At 47.1% G+C, this 15,041-nt stretch overlaps 1 protein-coding gene across 3 annotated transcripts in view; it reads left to right on the plus strand.

Annotated features, from left to right (window-relative positions):
- Nucleotides 1–13,948: 13,948 nt before the first annotated feature.
- Nucleotides 13,949–15,041, plus strand: part of CCNYL1 (cyclin Y like 1) — a 53,257-nt gene continuing 52,164 nt past the window's right edge. For 2 of the 3 annotated variants that reach the window (XM_003254003.4, XM_012501936.2), the window contains exon 1: nucleotides 13,949–14,528. In XM_003254003.4, the coding sequence (XP_003254051.2) occupies nucleotides 14,309–14,528 (220 nt within the window). In that variant the 5' untranslated portion in view covers nucleotides 13,949–14,308. The remainder of the gene's footprint in view (nucleotides 14,529–15,041) is intronic. The other variant, XM_030803298.1, reaches the window with a different exon arrangement.

Below are 15,041 nucleotides of genomic sequence, written 5' to 3' on the forward strand. Positions count from 1 at the left end.
AGATATCAGAGGAAGGTTACATTTCTGCATTCCCTAGGGGCAAGCCAGGAATGTGGGAGTTGGGGTTGGGGAAGGGAGAGTGAATGAGTGCTGGAATCCTGGCACATGGCAGTTGCTACCCAGGGAGCCAGAAAGGCTTGAGGATGAGGAGCCTGGTGTGCAACACAGGGACAGGGAACAGACGTAGGAAGGGAAAGGAAGAGCAACCAGTTGGCTTTAAAGAGGGGAAGAGAGGTCCCATTGAATGACCCTGCAGAGAGGACTCATGAAAAAATCAGGCTGGTTTCAAATGATGGCTTATCCAGTTTATCAGATTGGGGAGTAGGATGGCCAAGTGGGATAGCAGGGGTACAAAGAGGGATTTGGACTTGGGGTCAATGCCTTAGAAGCACTTCTTTGTCTTGCCCCAAACCTTCAAACTGTGCTACTAAATAATTAATATGAAGGTTACAAATTTTTTGATATATGTAGTCTGGGCTTCATGCAGGAGCCAAGGAGCCCCTATAAAATATGTCAGGTTCAGTGGCTCTCCAGTGGCTTCCCATTTCCCCCAGAATACACTCTAAAGTCCTTTCTAAGGCCTGCAGGCACTTTAGGACCTAGTGGTACCTTGCTGCCTCTTCTAACCACATCTTCCATTCTCCTCCAACCCCTCTTCCAGGTACCTGGCCCCTTGGCTTTCCTCTAGGGCTCCGCTTTTGGGCTGTTCCCCAAATACCCATAGAGCTTGCACCCTCTCACTTCATCCAGGCTGCTTTCTATGCACCTTGTTAGCCTGCCTGGGCTGCCATAACAGAGTACCACAGATGGGTGACTTAAAAACCAAATTTATTTTCTCACAGTTCTGGAAGCTAGAATTCTGGCATCAAGGTGCTGGCAGGATTGGGTTCCTCTGAGGTCCGTGAGGAAGGCATCTGTTCCGGGCCTCTCTCCTTGGCTTGTAGATGACCATTTCCTCCCTGTGTCTTCACACGGCCTTCCCTCCACATGTCTATGTCCAAACTTCCTCTTCTTTTTCTTCTTTTTTTTTGAGAGAGAGTCTTGCACTGTCGCCCAGGCTGGAGTGCAATGGTGCAATCTCGGCTCACTGCAACCTGTGCCTCCTGGGTTCAAGCGATTCTCCTCCCTCACCCTCCCAAGTAGCTGGGATTAGATGCGCCCGCCACCACACCTAGCTAATTTTTTGTATTTTTAGCAGAGACAGGGTTTCACCATGTTGGCCAGGCTGGTCTCAAACTCCTGACCTCGGGATTCTCCTGCCTAGGCCTCCCAAAGTGCTGGGATTACAGGCATGAGCCACCACTCATGGCACAAACTTCCTCTTCTTTTTTTTTTTTTCTTTGAGACAGAGTTTCACTCTGTCACCCAGGCTACAGTGCAGTGGCACGATCTCGGCTCACTGCAAGCTCCGCCTCCTGGGTTCATGCCATTCTGCCTCAGCCGCCCCAGTAGCTGGGACTACAGGCGCCCGCCACCACGCCCGGCTATTTTTTTTGTATTTTTAGTAGAGATGGGGTTTCACCGTGTTAGCCAGGATGGTCTCGATCTCCTGACCTCGTGATCCACCCACCTCGGCCTCCCAAAGTGCTGGGATTACAGGCATGAGCCACCGCACCCAGCCAACTTCCTCTTCTTATGGGGACACCACACACCATTACTGAATTAGAACCTGCCCTAATGATACTATTTTAACTGTATTACCTCTGAAAAATCCTGTCTCTAAATATGGTCACATTCTGAGGTACTGGGAGTTAGGACTTCAACATGTAAATTTTGGGGGGTAGAGGGGGAGGCAAAATTCAGATTATAACAGCCCCTTATTGATTGGAGAAGACTCCCCAACCATTCTTTATAAAATAGTGCCCTTATTAACCGAATATATTTATTCATTTAGTTTTTCTTTTTTTTTTTTTTTTTTGAGATAGAGTTGCACTCTTGTTGCCCAGGCTTGAGTGCAATGGGCAGTGATGTGATCTTGGCTCACTGAACCTCCACCTCCTGGGTTCAAGCGATTCTCCTGCCTCAGCCTCCCAAGTAGCTGGGATTACAGGCATGCTCCACCATGCCCGGCTAATTTTGTTTTTGTCTTTGGGTTTGTTTTGGTTTTTCTTGAGACAGAGTTTTGCTCTTGTTACCCAGGCTGGAGTACAATGGTGTGATCTCTGCTCACAGCAACCTCCGCCTCCCGGGTTCAAACGATTCTTTTGCCTCAGCCTCCCGAGTAGCTGGGATTACAGGCATGTGCTACCACACTGGCTAATTTTGTATTTTTAGTAGAGATGGAGTTTCTCCATGTTGGTCAGGCTGGTCTTGAACTCCCGACCTCAAGTGATCCACCCACCTCGGCCTCGCAAAGTGCTGGGATTACAGACATGAGCCACCGCACCCAGCCTCATTTAGTTTTTTTGAAGATCTCCTTCTACTTAAATGTCAACCCCAGAGTGCCAACTTCTTTATGAACTGATGTATCTCCAGTACCTAGCTCCCTGCCTGGACAGTAACAGGCCCTCAATAAATGTTCAGGAATGAATGAACACATAGGAAGCCATTACAAATTACTCCACAAAAAGGTAATACAGAGAAAGATGTTCAAGGTATATCGTCAAGTGAAGAAAGCAAATTACAAAAGCCTCCTGGGTAGCGTAGTTTCATTTTAAAATCATGTACATATTATTTATTTGTATTCAAATAAAGCTTAGAGGCTGGGCACAGTGGCTCACGCCTGATAGTCCAGCACTTTGGGAGGCTGAGGCTGGCAAATCACCTGAGGTCAGGAGTTCAAGACCAGCCTGACCAACATTGTGAAACTCCATCTCTACTAAAAATACAAAATTAGCTGGGCGTGGTGGTGGGCGCCTGTAATCCCAGCCACTTGGGAGGCTGAGGCAGGCGAATCACTTGAACCTGGGAGGCAGAGGTTGCAGTGAGCCAAGATTGCACCATGGCACTCCAGCCTGGGCAACAAGAGCGAAACTCCATCTCAATAACAAAAACAAAAAACTGGCTGGGTGCAGTGGCTCACACCTGTAATCCCAGTGCTTTGGGAGGCTGAGGCGGGCAGATCACGAGGTCAGGAGTTCGATCAAGATGAGCCTGGCCAACATGGTGAAACCCCATCTCTGCTAAAAATACAAAAAAAATTAGCCAGATGTGGTGGCAGGTGCCTGTAATCCCAGCTACTTGGGAGGCTGAGGCAGGAGAATCGCTTGAACCCAGGAGGCGGAGATCGCAGTGAGCCGAGATCGCACCACTACGCTCCAGTCTGGGTGACAGAGGAAGACCCTGTCTCGGAAAAAAAAGAAAAAACCAAATAAACAAATAAAGCTTAGTGAAATATGCCACAAATTACTAATAGCAGGTGGCTCTTTTTTTTATTCTTTGAGACAGAGTCTCGCTCTGTCACCCAGGCTGGAGTGCAGTGGCAAAATCTCAGCTCACTGCAACATCTGCATCCTGGGTTCAAGCAATTCTCCTGCATCAGCTTCCCAAGTGGCTGGGATTACAGGCACTCGCTACTAGGTCCGGCTAATTTTTGTATTTTTAGTAGAGACGGAGTTTCGTCGTGTTGGCCAGCCTGGTCTCGAACTCCTGACCTTAGGTGATCTGCGTGCCTTGGCCTCCCAAAGTGCCAGGATTACAGGCGTGAACCACCGCACCTGGCTGACTCTTGAGATTTTGATTTATTTTTCTCTCATTGATGTGTATTTTCTAATTTCTCTGTAGTGAATATAAATTCTGTAAGAGAGAAAAAACAATAGAAGTTATGAATGGTTAATAGAAGACATGTTGTCATACTTTTAACTGGCTGTTAGGTTAAGAAAGAAAAAAGATGCTCTTTTTCTTTTCGGTGGGAATGGTGGGAAGCACAGCAAGTGGGTGATGTCTCCGAGCCCAGCAGCTGGGGACATAGCCTGTGCAATCCATCCCATCTGGATTCACGTCCTCACTTGCCACTTTCTAGATCTGTCATCTCGGGCATGTCTGTCACTCACATTGTCCTGGTTCTTCATCTGTAAAATGGGGTAATATTGTACTTACAGGACATATTGCCTCTAGTCTCTGGCCCAGGCTGGAATTTTATTCTTTTGATCTCAGTGGTTTGGAAATATCAAGACACCAAGCGTCAGAGACTAGTCCAGGGGTTTGGTTCTCCTTTTATTCCCCTTCAAGGGCAAGCCAAGCAATATCCAGATACTGCTCACATTGCTTCTGAGTACAGGACCTGAACTAGGGTGAAGTAGTAAGGTGCTTGCCACAGGCACCAAACCTAAGGGGCACCAAAACCACTTGGTACTCATCATAAATAATATGTTAATGCAATATTTTAAAACATAAAATTATATAAAAATTTACAATGAACAAGATAGCAATAATTTTGATAAAGACATGGTAAGTATTAGTAATTTTTCCTTTGCCTCAGGCTCCATTATGGATGAGTTAAGCACTGCTTCCAGCCCACAGCCTGAAGGGAGCAGACCATCAATTATCCAAATCATTATTAATTACTTCTTAATTATAATTAATTATCCAAATTGTCTTGAGCCTCAGGAGCTGCATTGCTCATTCTGTGTTTGTTTTGCTTTCAGTCAAGCCCTTGTTAGGATATCAATAGGGAATATTTATTTTTCTGACCCTGTTTGTTCCTTTCCTCTATATAGATACCTAATCATAATTGCTACCTAATTGTGGCGCTTCTACCTCACTGAGAACTCTGAGGGGCAGGTTTCTCCCTATTCTTTTATAGCAACATAAAATGCCAGCAGAGTATGATTTCTACCCAAAAGAGGACTAAGCAGAGTTTACAGATGTTGCAGACTCCTCCCCTGATACTTCTGTGGAAGGGCACCCAGAACTGGGCATACCTTGCTTCAAGAACAGGCCATAGCACACAGTCTGCTTATTCCATCCACTTCCTGGGAGAAGGGAAATTCTTATGTGATGGAGTTAGGCAGGTCTTTGGTCTTGGTGGAGGGTTTCCTGAGGGACTTTCATATTACATATCCTGGGATTTTTGTGGGTATTAGTTAATCATGTAAAGCAATATCCGGTACACATTCACATGGTAATTGCTAGTTAAACGTAGCAATGATAGGCCCATGCCGTGACTCATTCCTGTAATCCCAGCACTTTGGGAGGCCAAGGCGGGCAGATCACCTGAGGTCAGGTGTATGAGACCAGCCTGACCAATATGGTGAAACCCTGTCTCTACAAAAAGTACAAAAAAATTAGCCTAGTGTGGTGGCACATGCCTGTTATCCCAGCTACTTGGGAGGCTGAGGCAGGAGAATCGCTTGAACCCAGGAGGTAGAGGTTGCAGTGAGCTGAGATTGTGCCACTGCACTCCAGCCTGGGTGACATAGCGAGACTCTTAAAAAAAAAAAAGTAGCAATAATAATCACATTTAAAATCTTGTTTTATGGCCAGGTGCAGTGGCTCACACCTGTGATCCCAGCACTTTGGGAGGCCGAGGAGGGTGGATCATGAGGTCAGGAGATCAAGACTATCCTGGTTAACATGGTGAAACCCTGTCTCTAATAAAAATACAAAAAATTAGCCGGGCGTGGTGGCATGCGCCTGTAGTCCCAGCTACTCGGGAGGCTGAGGCAGGAGAATTGCTTGAACCTGGAAGGTGAAGGTTGCAGTGAGCCAAGATTGCACCACTGCACTCCAGCCTGGGTGACAGAGCGAGACTCCGTTTAAAAAAAAAAAAAAGTAGCCAGGCATGGTTGTGGGTGCCTGTAATCCCTGCTACTTGGGAGGCTGAGATGGAAGAATCCCTTGAACCTGGGAGATGGTGGTTGCAGTGAGCCAAGATCGTGCCACTGCACTCTAGCCTGGGCGGGTGAGTGAGACTCTGTCTCAAAAAAAGAAAAAAAAGAAAAATATGATGTTCTTAATGCGTAAATTTTAGGAAATTTCCCCATTACTCTTTTTAGTTTGATTTAATTGTGTGTGTGTGTTGTTTTCAAAAAAATATAAGTTGAATATACATTGAAAATATAAATTGATGTGACAAAATAAACTTAACTTATAGCAAATTTGTTTCTGAAAGCACCTGCAGAAAGCTGCGTTCTTTGTAACTCTTAAAAAACTCAGAGGCAAGGAGAAAAATGGAGTTCTTTAGATGCCAGATAGTGCATAAGACTTAGATTTGGTTACAGTAATTTTAGCATAATCCATTGTAAAGTGATGATCTGGATGAACTTCACATTAGTGAAGAAACTGGTTTTGAGATTTGGGGATTTTTTTCCCATTCACTTGAAGGAATGTTGCTCACCACACCTCTTCTACTTGCCCCATGTTTTTAGATTAATGTTTCCTGGAGAAGTGAAACACACTGAGATTAGATAGCTGTGTTCTGTAAGAAGTCTGACTATTCTGAGATTACCTTGCTATAGGGAATGTGCAACCAGTCCCACATGTGCCAGCCTTCACAGGCTAGTCACTTGATTTGCAAGTCATCATAAACTTTCAGTCTTGGGGATGTGATTTGGAGAAGAATGAAAGAACCCCACTGACAGCTAGAGCTAACACTCCAGACATATGGCCCCAGGTGAGAAGTCTCAGCCAGGTCCAGTCGTTGTGTCCACTCCAGCTGAGGCCCCAGTCATCCTGGAGCAGGGATGAACAGTCCCTACAGTGGCCTGCCTAATTTCCTTACCCAAACTCATGAGCTTTATACAATGGTTGTTGTTTTTTAAAATGCTACAGGAGAACAGAAACTAGAAGCAGAGGCATAAAAGAGAATAGGAAATACTGAACAAAATAAGGAATCATTGCACACAATTCTCAAACTGTGATCGTTAGTACTGTCAATTCAACTTTTTCATCTATTTGTCCATTCATTGAGGAAACATTTGTTGAGAGTGCTACAAGCTAGTTAGTGTGGGAGATACTAAAAAATGACTAAATTAGCTCTGATCTCAGCAAGTTCCTAGTTTAATGGGGGTGTCAGAGAAGTAAACAATTAGCATACACTGTAATACAATGTTGCTCTATAGTAAGGGTTTGGAGAAGGAACTGATTGCTTTGAAGATGCAGAATCTCACAGCCTTGAGGGAATCAAAGAAATTCATAGGCACTCTGAGGCTCAAAGACTGAATAGAGGTTTATCAGATGGCCAGAGCAGGGAAGCTACTGAGTTCTCAACTCTTTAGATCTTGAAGCTAACACTATGGCTGCAAAGAACAGGACAGGCCCAGTTTGGACACTCTGGCTTCAATTGCTCCTGTGAGCTCAGAGTTTTTCTTTTTCTTTCCTGAGCAAAGCATTGATTACATAACCAGAATTTTTTTTTTTTTTTTTTTTTTTTTTGAGACGGAGTCTCGCTCTGTCACCCAGGCTGGAGTGCAGTGGCGCGATCTCGGCTCACTGCAAGCTCCACCTCCCAGGTTCACGCCATTCTCCTGCCTCAGCCTCCCGAGTAGCTGGGACTACAGGCGCCCACCACTGCGCCCAGCTAATTTTTTGTACTTTTTAGTAGAGACGGGGTTTCACCGTGTTAGCCAGGATGGTCTTGATCTCCTGACCTCGTGATCTGCCCGCCTCGGCCTCCCAAAGTGCTGGGCAGAATTTTTTTTTTAACAAGAGTATTCATGGCCGGGTGCGGTGGCTCATGCCTGTAATTCCAGCACTTTGGGAGGCAGAGGTGGGCAGATCATTTGAGGTCAGGAGTTCAAGACCAGCCTGACCAATATGGTGAAACCCCGTCTCTACTAAAAAGTACAAAAAAGTTAGCTGGGTGTGGTGGCACACGCCTATAGTCCAAGCTACTCAGGAGGCTGAGGCAAGAGAATTGCTTGAACCCAGGAGGCAAAGGTTGCAGTAAGCCAAGATTGTGCCATTGTACTCTAGCCTGGGTGACAGAGTGAGACTCCATCCAAAAAAAAAAAAAAGAATGTATTCTATTTCATCTGTGTGTTGAAAGGAAACAGCTCATGGAGTGTGTGGCATTATTCAACATAGACTCATCAAACAAGCACCCTACAGAAGCAAGGTCTGCTCAGCAGAGGAGACAAGGACCTGTTCCCAATAAAATTCAATCTAAGTAGGTATTTTGTTTGTTCATTTGTTTTAATGTGCTTTCTATACAAACATATCGCTTCAGACAAGTTTCCTGGGCCCTATATCCATCCAGATTGCTGTCCTAATCCCTTCTGACAGAAAATTTCTAGAGGTACTTAAGGGTAGACTGCATGCTGTGAGGAGAAAAATAGAGTTGTCTTAACAATAGGGCAATAGAGCCATCATGAGAAAAAGATGACGTCCTAAAATCTATGAGCTTTGTTTCTAGGGGACAAATCTGGTTCAAAAGACTTCCTCAAACTTTTCCCTGCTGTCAAGTTTAATGCAATTCCTCCTCCTCCTCCAGTTTTGCCTTTCTAATGTCAGCTTGATTTGAGAAGGTAGCTGTCAAAAAGGCTACTAGAATAACCTGGAGGGAATGTGTTAAGCCATTGCAAGAAAATGGTTCCAGCTGGCCGGGTGCAGTGGCTCACACCTATAATCCCAGCACTTTGGGAGGCTGAGGTGGGTGGATCACCTGAGGTCAGGGGTTCAAGACCAGCCTGGCCAACATGGTGAAACCCCGTCTCTACTTAAAAAATACAAAAAATTAGCTGGGTATGGTGGCACATGCCTGTAATCCCATCTACTCGGGAAGCTGAGGCAGGAGAATCATTTGAACCTGGGAGGCGGAGGTTGCAGTGAGCCGAGATCGTGCCATTGCACTCCAGTCTGGGCAACAAGAGCAAAATCCTGTCTCAAAAAAAAAAAAATTCTCGCTCTGTCACCCAGGCTAAAGTGCAGTGGCGCTATCTTGGCTCACTGTAACCTCCGCCTCCCAGGTTCAAGAGATTCTCCTGCCTCAGCTGGAATTACAGGCATCTACCACCATGCCCAGCTAATTTATGTAATTTTAGTAGAGACGGGGTTTCTCCATGATGGCCAGGCTGGTCTCAAACTCCTGACCTCAGGTGGTCCGCCCGCCTCGGCCTCTCAAAGTGCTGGGATTACAGGCATGAGCCACCAGAACTGGCTAGTTTATTTATTTATGCTTGTGTTGTTCCAAGATTAATTTTGTAGTAAGGTTATTTCCTGAGCAAGTGTAGAGGGCAGCTCTCTTACAAAACTAAGTAACTGCAAACAACATGTTGTTATAGTCATTGGAGCTGGGAGTAGAGCAGGCATTTGCTTTAGAAAACTAGGAGCCTGAACAGACACTTCTGAAAAAAAAAAAAAAAAAGGGATCTAGGAGGTGATCTGAGGAAGTCTAGCAGTGGGCTGAAAAGGCTGAGTAAGATTTTAGACCTTTTGCAGCACCTAGGCAAATGAAACTGGAAGCAAATACACCAGTTTATAAGGCGGAGAAGAGTAAAGAGCCCAGGAAGGCAAAAGGAAGCTCCTAGTCTCGCTTAAAACTGCAAGCCCTTCCGAGAATTTGTCTCATAAAATACCCTGATGTTTGGAATTGTAATCACAGTGGAAATTTGGGGCAAGAACTGACCTGTCCAATGAGCATTATCTGTCCTGGTGATATGGCAAACTAACACCCTTCCCATATTTTTCTTCAGAGCATCATTTCACATAAATTAGCTGTCTCATCTCAACTGACTCACTTGGCAGAAACAAATCTATATTCTGTAGAAGAGAGAAGGCAGGGGAATAGTTCAGAAGGAGTGAAAAGAGATAAGTGGAAGAAGAATTGGGCAGTTTACTAAATTATAGGTACCAGCACCATCGTATGCCCGATCTACTGAAAAATCCAGATTGGAATTTTTTGAAATCAGGAATGAGAGAAGTTGAGCTGTTCCACATCATATTAGGCATAACAGTAATTCTTAAAATTTTTGTTAAGAGCTACCTTTGAGGATTTCATGATAACTATAGACTTTCTGCCGAGAAAAAAAATGTATATATAACTTAAACACAAAATCCTATTATATTAGAACAACTAGTTATGATACCTGAGATGGAAACAATTAGTCACAACACACACACAATAAACTGTATATCCCTGATCTCTTGACTGTCATAAAATTGTTCTGGCATCTAACCTAAAGTCTCATTCTATAGTTTAATCCTCTCTATACGTTTTCTGTCTTCTTAGCTTAAGAAAAGATCATTACAAACTCCTTGTTTTTCACATTCTCTTGCAAAGGGCTATGAAATTTTATTGCTATTTTTCTTTCTCTCTCTCTCTTTTTTTTTTTTTTTTTTTTTTTGAGACGGAGTCTCTCTCTGTCGCCCAGGCTGGAGTGCAATGGTGTGATCTTGGCTTATTGCAACCTCTGCCTCCTGGACTCAAGCGATTCTCCTGCCTCAGCCTCCCAAGTAGCTGGGACTACAGGCACGTGCCACCATGCCTGGCTAATTTTTTTGTATTTTTAATAGAGACGGGGTATCACCATGCTGGCCAAGCTGGTCTCAAACTCTTGACCTCGTGATCCACCTGCCTTGGCCTCCCAAAGAGCTGGGATTACAGGCATGAGCCACTGTGCCAGGCCTGTTGTTACTCTGGTTTTAAACAGAAACTTCCTTAATTTTTCCTTACAGAATGTGGTAGAGAGTGCTAGTTGCCTTCCAATATCCATTTCTTCCTTTCATATTAATCACCCTAGCTATATGATTATGTTGTTTTTTTTTTGAGCCTTCCCTGCAGCTAGGTATGGCTATGTGACTAAGCTTTAAGCCAATGATTTGTAAGCACTATGCTATGTAGGCCTTCCAAAAATTTTTCTTTCTTTTCTGTTTTTTTTTGAGACAGAGTCTCGCTCTGTCGCCCAGGCTGAAGTGCAGTGGCACCATCTTGGCTTCCTGCAACCTCCACCTCCTGGGTTCAAGTGATTCTCCTGCCTCAGCCTCCTGAGCAGCTGGGACTACAGGCGCCACCATGCCCGGCTAATTTTTTTGGATTTTTTTTTTGAGACGGAGTTTTGCTATGCAGCCCAGGCTGGAGTGCAGTGGTGTGATCTTGGCTCACTGCAACCTCCGCCTCCATGGTCCTGGTTCAAGCAATTCTCCCGCCTCAGCCTCCCGAGTAGCTGGGATTACAGGCAGGCACCACCATGCCCAGCTAATTTTTGTACTTTTAGTACAGACAAGGTTTGACCATGTTTGCCAGGCTGGTCTTGAACTCCTGACCTCATGATCCGCTTGCCTCGGACCTCCCAAAGTGCTGGGATTATAGGTGTGAGCCACCTTGCCCAGCCATTTTTTTTGTATTTTTAATGGAGACAGGGTTTCGCCACATTGGCTAGGCTGGTCTCCATCTCCTGACCTCAGGTGATCCACCTCCCTCAACCTCCCAAAGTGCTGGGATTACAGGTGTGAGCCACGATGCCCAGCCCCCAAAATTTTTCTTTCTTTTTTCCTTCCTCCACCCTGCTGTCTGGAATGAAGACCCAATAGCTGGAGATCAATAGCCATCCTAGGCCATGAAGGTGGAGGTGATGGCCAATGTTGTCTGTTGACTCCCTTACTGGAAGTTTTGCGAGAACAGGAGCCTTTTTTTTTTATCTTGGTGAAAGCAACATCCCCAGCACTTAAAAAGTATGTGACATGTGCTAAGAGCTCAGGTATTGAATGGATAGTGAACGTATGAGTTAACTCTGGACCTATATAAAGTCTCAGCTTCTTTCACAGAATCAAACTCTTGCTTAATTCAAAGCACATTCCTCCTACTTGCTTCCCTTTGCTCTCCCAGGCTTGCCACTGTTCTAGAATTTTTTTTTTTTTTTTTTTTTTTTTTGAGACGGAGTCTCGCTCTGTCGCCCAGGCTGGAGTGCAGTGGCGCGATCTCGGCTCACTGCAAGCTCCGCCTCCCGGGTTCACCCCATTCTCCTGCCTCAGCCTCTCCGAGTAGCTGGGACTACAGGCGCCCGCCGCCACACCCGGCTAATTTTTTGTATTTTTAGTAGAGACGGGGTTTCACCGTGGACTCGATCTCCTGACCTCGTGATCCGCCCGCCTCGGCCTCCCAAAGTGCTGGGATTACAAGTGTGAGCCACCGCGCCCGGCCTTAGAATTTTTTTTTTCTTAATTCTCTCCATATTCCCTTCATTCAAAATGTTTTAAAATCTATTTACATAACAATGCTTCCCAATATCTTCCTGGTTAGCAAGTTTTAAATTCTTCAGTTTTCAAGGTCATAGATATCTATTTTTGTGTGTGTCTGTTGTTAAACGCAGGCACTATTTTGTACCTTAAAATAGGCATCGTCTCAAGTCTACAAGAATCATCCAAAATGGTATCTAATGACTTTCCTAGGGTTTCAGACAATTTTTTTTTTCTTTGAGACGGAGTCTTGCTCTGTCGCCCAGGCTGGAGTACAATGGTCTGATCTCGGCTCACTGCAACCTCCGCCTCCCAGATTCAAGCGATTCTGCTGCCTCAGCCTCCCTAGTAGCTGGGACTACGGGTGGACGCCACCAAGCCTGGCTAATTTTTGTGTTTTTAGTAGAGACGCGGTTTCTCCATGTTGGTCAGGCTGGTCTTGAACTCCTGACCTCAAGCAATTCACCTGCCTCTGCCTCTCTAAGTGCTGGGATTACAGGCGTGAGCCACCGCGCCCAACAAGAGCAAAACTCCGTCTCAAAAATTATAAAAAAAAAAAAAAAAGCAATCCCATTTTACAGGTTTTATAGAAGAAATTGGGACGCAGAAGTTAAGTTACTTCCGCAAGCTTACATGACTGCTCAGGGTGAGGGTCCCTTATCATGATGATCAGAAAATAAAGGTAGAAATCAAGCTTAGGGAGGAAGTGACATTGTGTATATATATCTATATCTATATCTATATATATATATATTTTTTTTTTTTTTTGAAACGGAGCCTGGGTCGCCCAGGCTGTAGTGCAATGGCGCGATCTCGGCTTACGGCAACCTCTGCCTACCGAGTTCAACTGATTCTCCCGCCTCAGCCTCCCGAGTAGCTGGGACTACAGGCGCGTGCCACCACGCCTGGCTACTTTTTTGTATTTTTAGTAGAGACAGGGTTTCACCATGTTAGCCAGGATGGTCTGGATCTCCTGACCTCGTGATCCGCCCGCCTCGGCCTCCCAAAGTGTTGGGATTACAGGCGTGAGCCACCGCGCCCGGCCGGGATTGTTTTTAAGGGTTAAATAAATATACCACAGTTGGAACACTGTCTGGCACATAGTGCTTGCCAAATGGTAACTATTCATCTTCATGGAATCAAGACTGTGGCACCTCACTGCATGGTTCTCAGTTTTGCGTGAGAAAATCGTGCTTTATGTGCTGTTTTTAGCACAAGAAGGGAAATCTGCAAGTCCCTGCCTAGAGGAGAGAAACAGGCAAGAAAAGGGAGTTGGTGAGTCCCAGCATTTCAGAGTTGGCAGGGACGAGTTAGGCCCCTATTTTATGGACGAGGAAGTGGAAGGGTGACGTGTCCTCGAGTCTCATTAAGACCCACAGCCACAACTCTTTATGGAGAGTAGGACCAGGGCCCCAGGGTTGCTATGATCACGTTGCAGGTGAAAACTAACGCTCATTGGAAGACAGGAGCGGAGCATTTAGTTACAAAAACAGTTAACAATTTGGGTGTAACCAAGTTTAGTGAGCAAACGAAAGCTGTCAGACTCGGAAAAAGAGTTGCTAATGGAGCGCACTCTTTACTAATAACGGCTTTCTACAGAGATCATTGACACAGCTTCCAGTTACAAATGCCCGTGCGCTTCCAGTAGGACCGGAAAGCTCCCAGCAGCCAGCGATGAATGAAAACCCGAGTCCGGGCTAGCGGCGTGAGGGGCTGGGCAGCTGCCAGGCGGGGGCGGGACAGTGGGTCACGTGCCTGGCTTCGAGACGGGCGCCGGAGGGGGAACTCTGAGCATGATTGGTTCCTCCTAACCAGGTGACCGCAGGTCGCGTTCCGGTTGGCAGGCACCGGCCAGGGCCAGCAGCCTTCAGTCGGTAGGCGGCGGCGGAAGGAGGAGGAGCTCCAGCCGCGCTCTCTCCCGGCAGTGGCTGTGCCTCACAGCGCTTGTTGGCTTCCCCACCCCTTTTAAATAAGCCGGGCTGGTCACCGCCCTCGCAGACGAGTCAGCTCAAGGGAGGCGGCGGCAGCGCGGCGGTGGGGGTGCGGCCGAGGCCCGAGCCCTGCCCGGGGCCGGGCCGCGGGGCGGGCGGGCGAACCGCGGGCGAGGCGGCGTCTGCTTGCGCGGTGCAGCCCCAGCGTAGCCCGGGGCTGCCGGTGCCGGCCGCGCCATTGTTGGGGGAGGGGGCGGCTGCTGAGGGCGGCGGAGTAGGGGGCGAGCGAAGGCGGCGGCGGCGGAGAGGAGCGGAGGCTCCCCATGGGGAACACGCTGACTTGTTGCGTGTCCCCCAATGCCAGCCCAAAGCTGGGCCGGCGCGCGGGGTCGGCGGAGCTGTACTGCGCGTCCGACATCTACGAGGCGGCGTCCGGGGACGCGGTGGCGGTAGCGCCTGCTGTTGTGGAGCCTGCCGAGTTGGATTTCAGAGAGGGCGAGGGCCACCACCTGCAGCACATCAGCGACCGCGAGATGCCCGAAGGTAAGGAGGCGGCGGATGCCATCCGCCCTCGGGCTCACCTCTGCCCGCCGCCACCCCTAGAGTCCCCCGGGAGGCATCCGCCGCCTCGGGCTCTTTCCTGCCTGTAGCCGACTTTCCCGGGGCTGGGCTCCGGGACGAAGGCTGGCTCTGCCTCGCGTCCCCACCCCTTATTCTTTCCCTGCTACGTCTGACCAGTTTCTTTCCCTCCTCCTTACCATAACGCCCAGTTCTTGCTCCCTCTTCCCATTCTCCCAAGCCGGCGTGGGACCCTGTAGTCCGCCGCCCTTCTTGTCTGTAGCTCTGTTCATTGTCTGGTGGGACTTTGCTAAGACTTTTGGGGTATATTGTTTTCCTTTTCTCAATGGAAACTCAAATACCTCAACTTCGGAGTACTCATCCCATCCTCTCCCTTAACCCATCCAGATGGTACCTAAGTGAAGGAACCAGGTAAGGGTCTGATTGTTCCTTCCTCTCATCCGTGAAGGTAGCTGATGCCCGCGTCAGTTTAGACCC

Source organism: Nomascus leucogenys, chromosome 22a (assembly GCF_006542625.1).
Source record: "Nomascus leucogenys isolate Asia chromosome 22a, Asia_NLE_v1, whole genome shotgun sequence".
NCBI classification, from domain to species: domain Eukaryota; kingdom Metazoa; phylum Chordata; class Mammalia; order Primates; family Hylobatidae; genus Nomascus; species Nomascus leucogenys.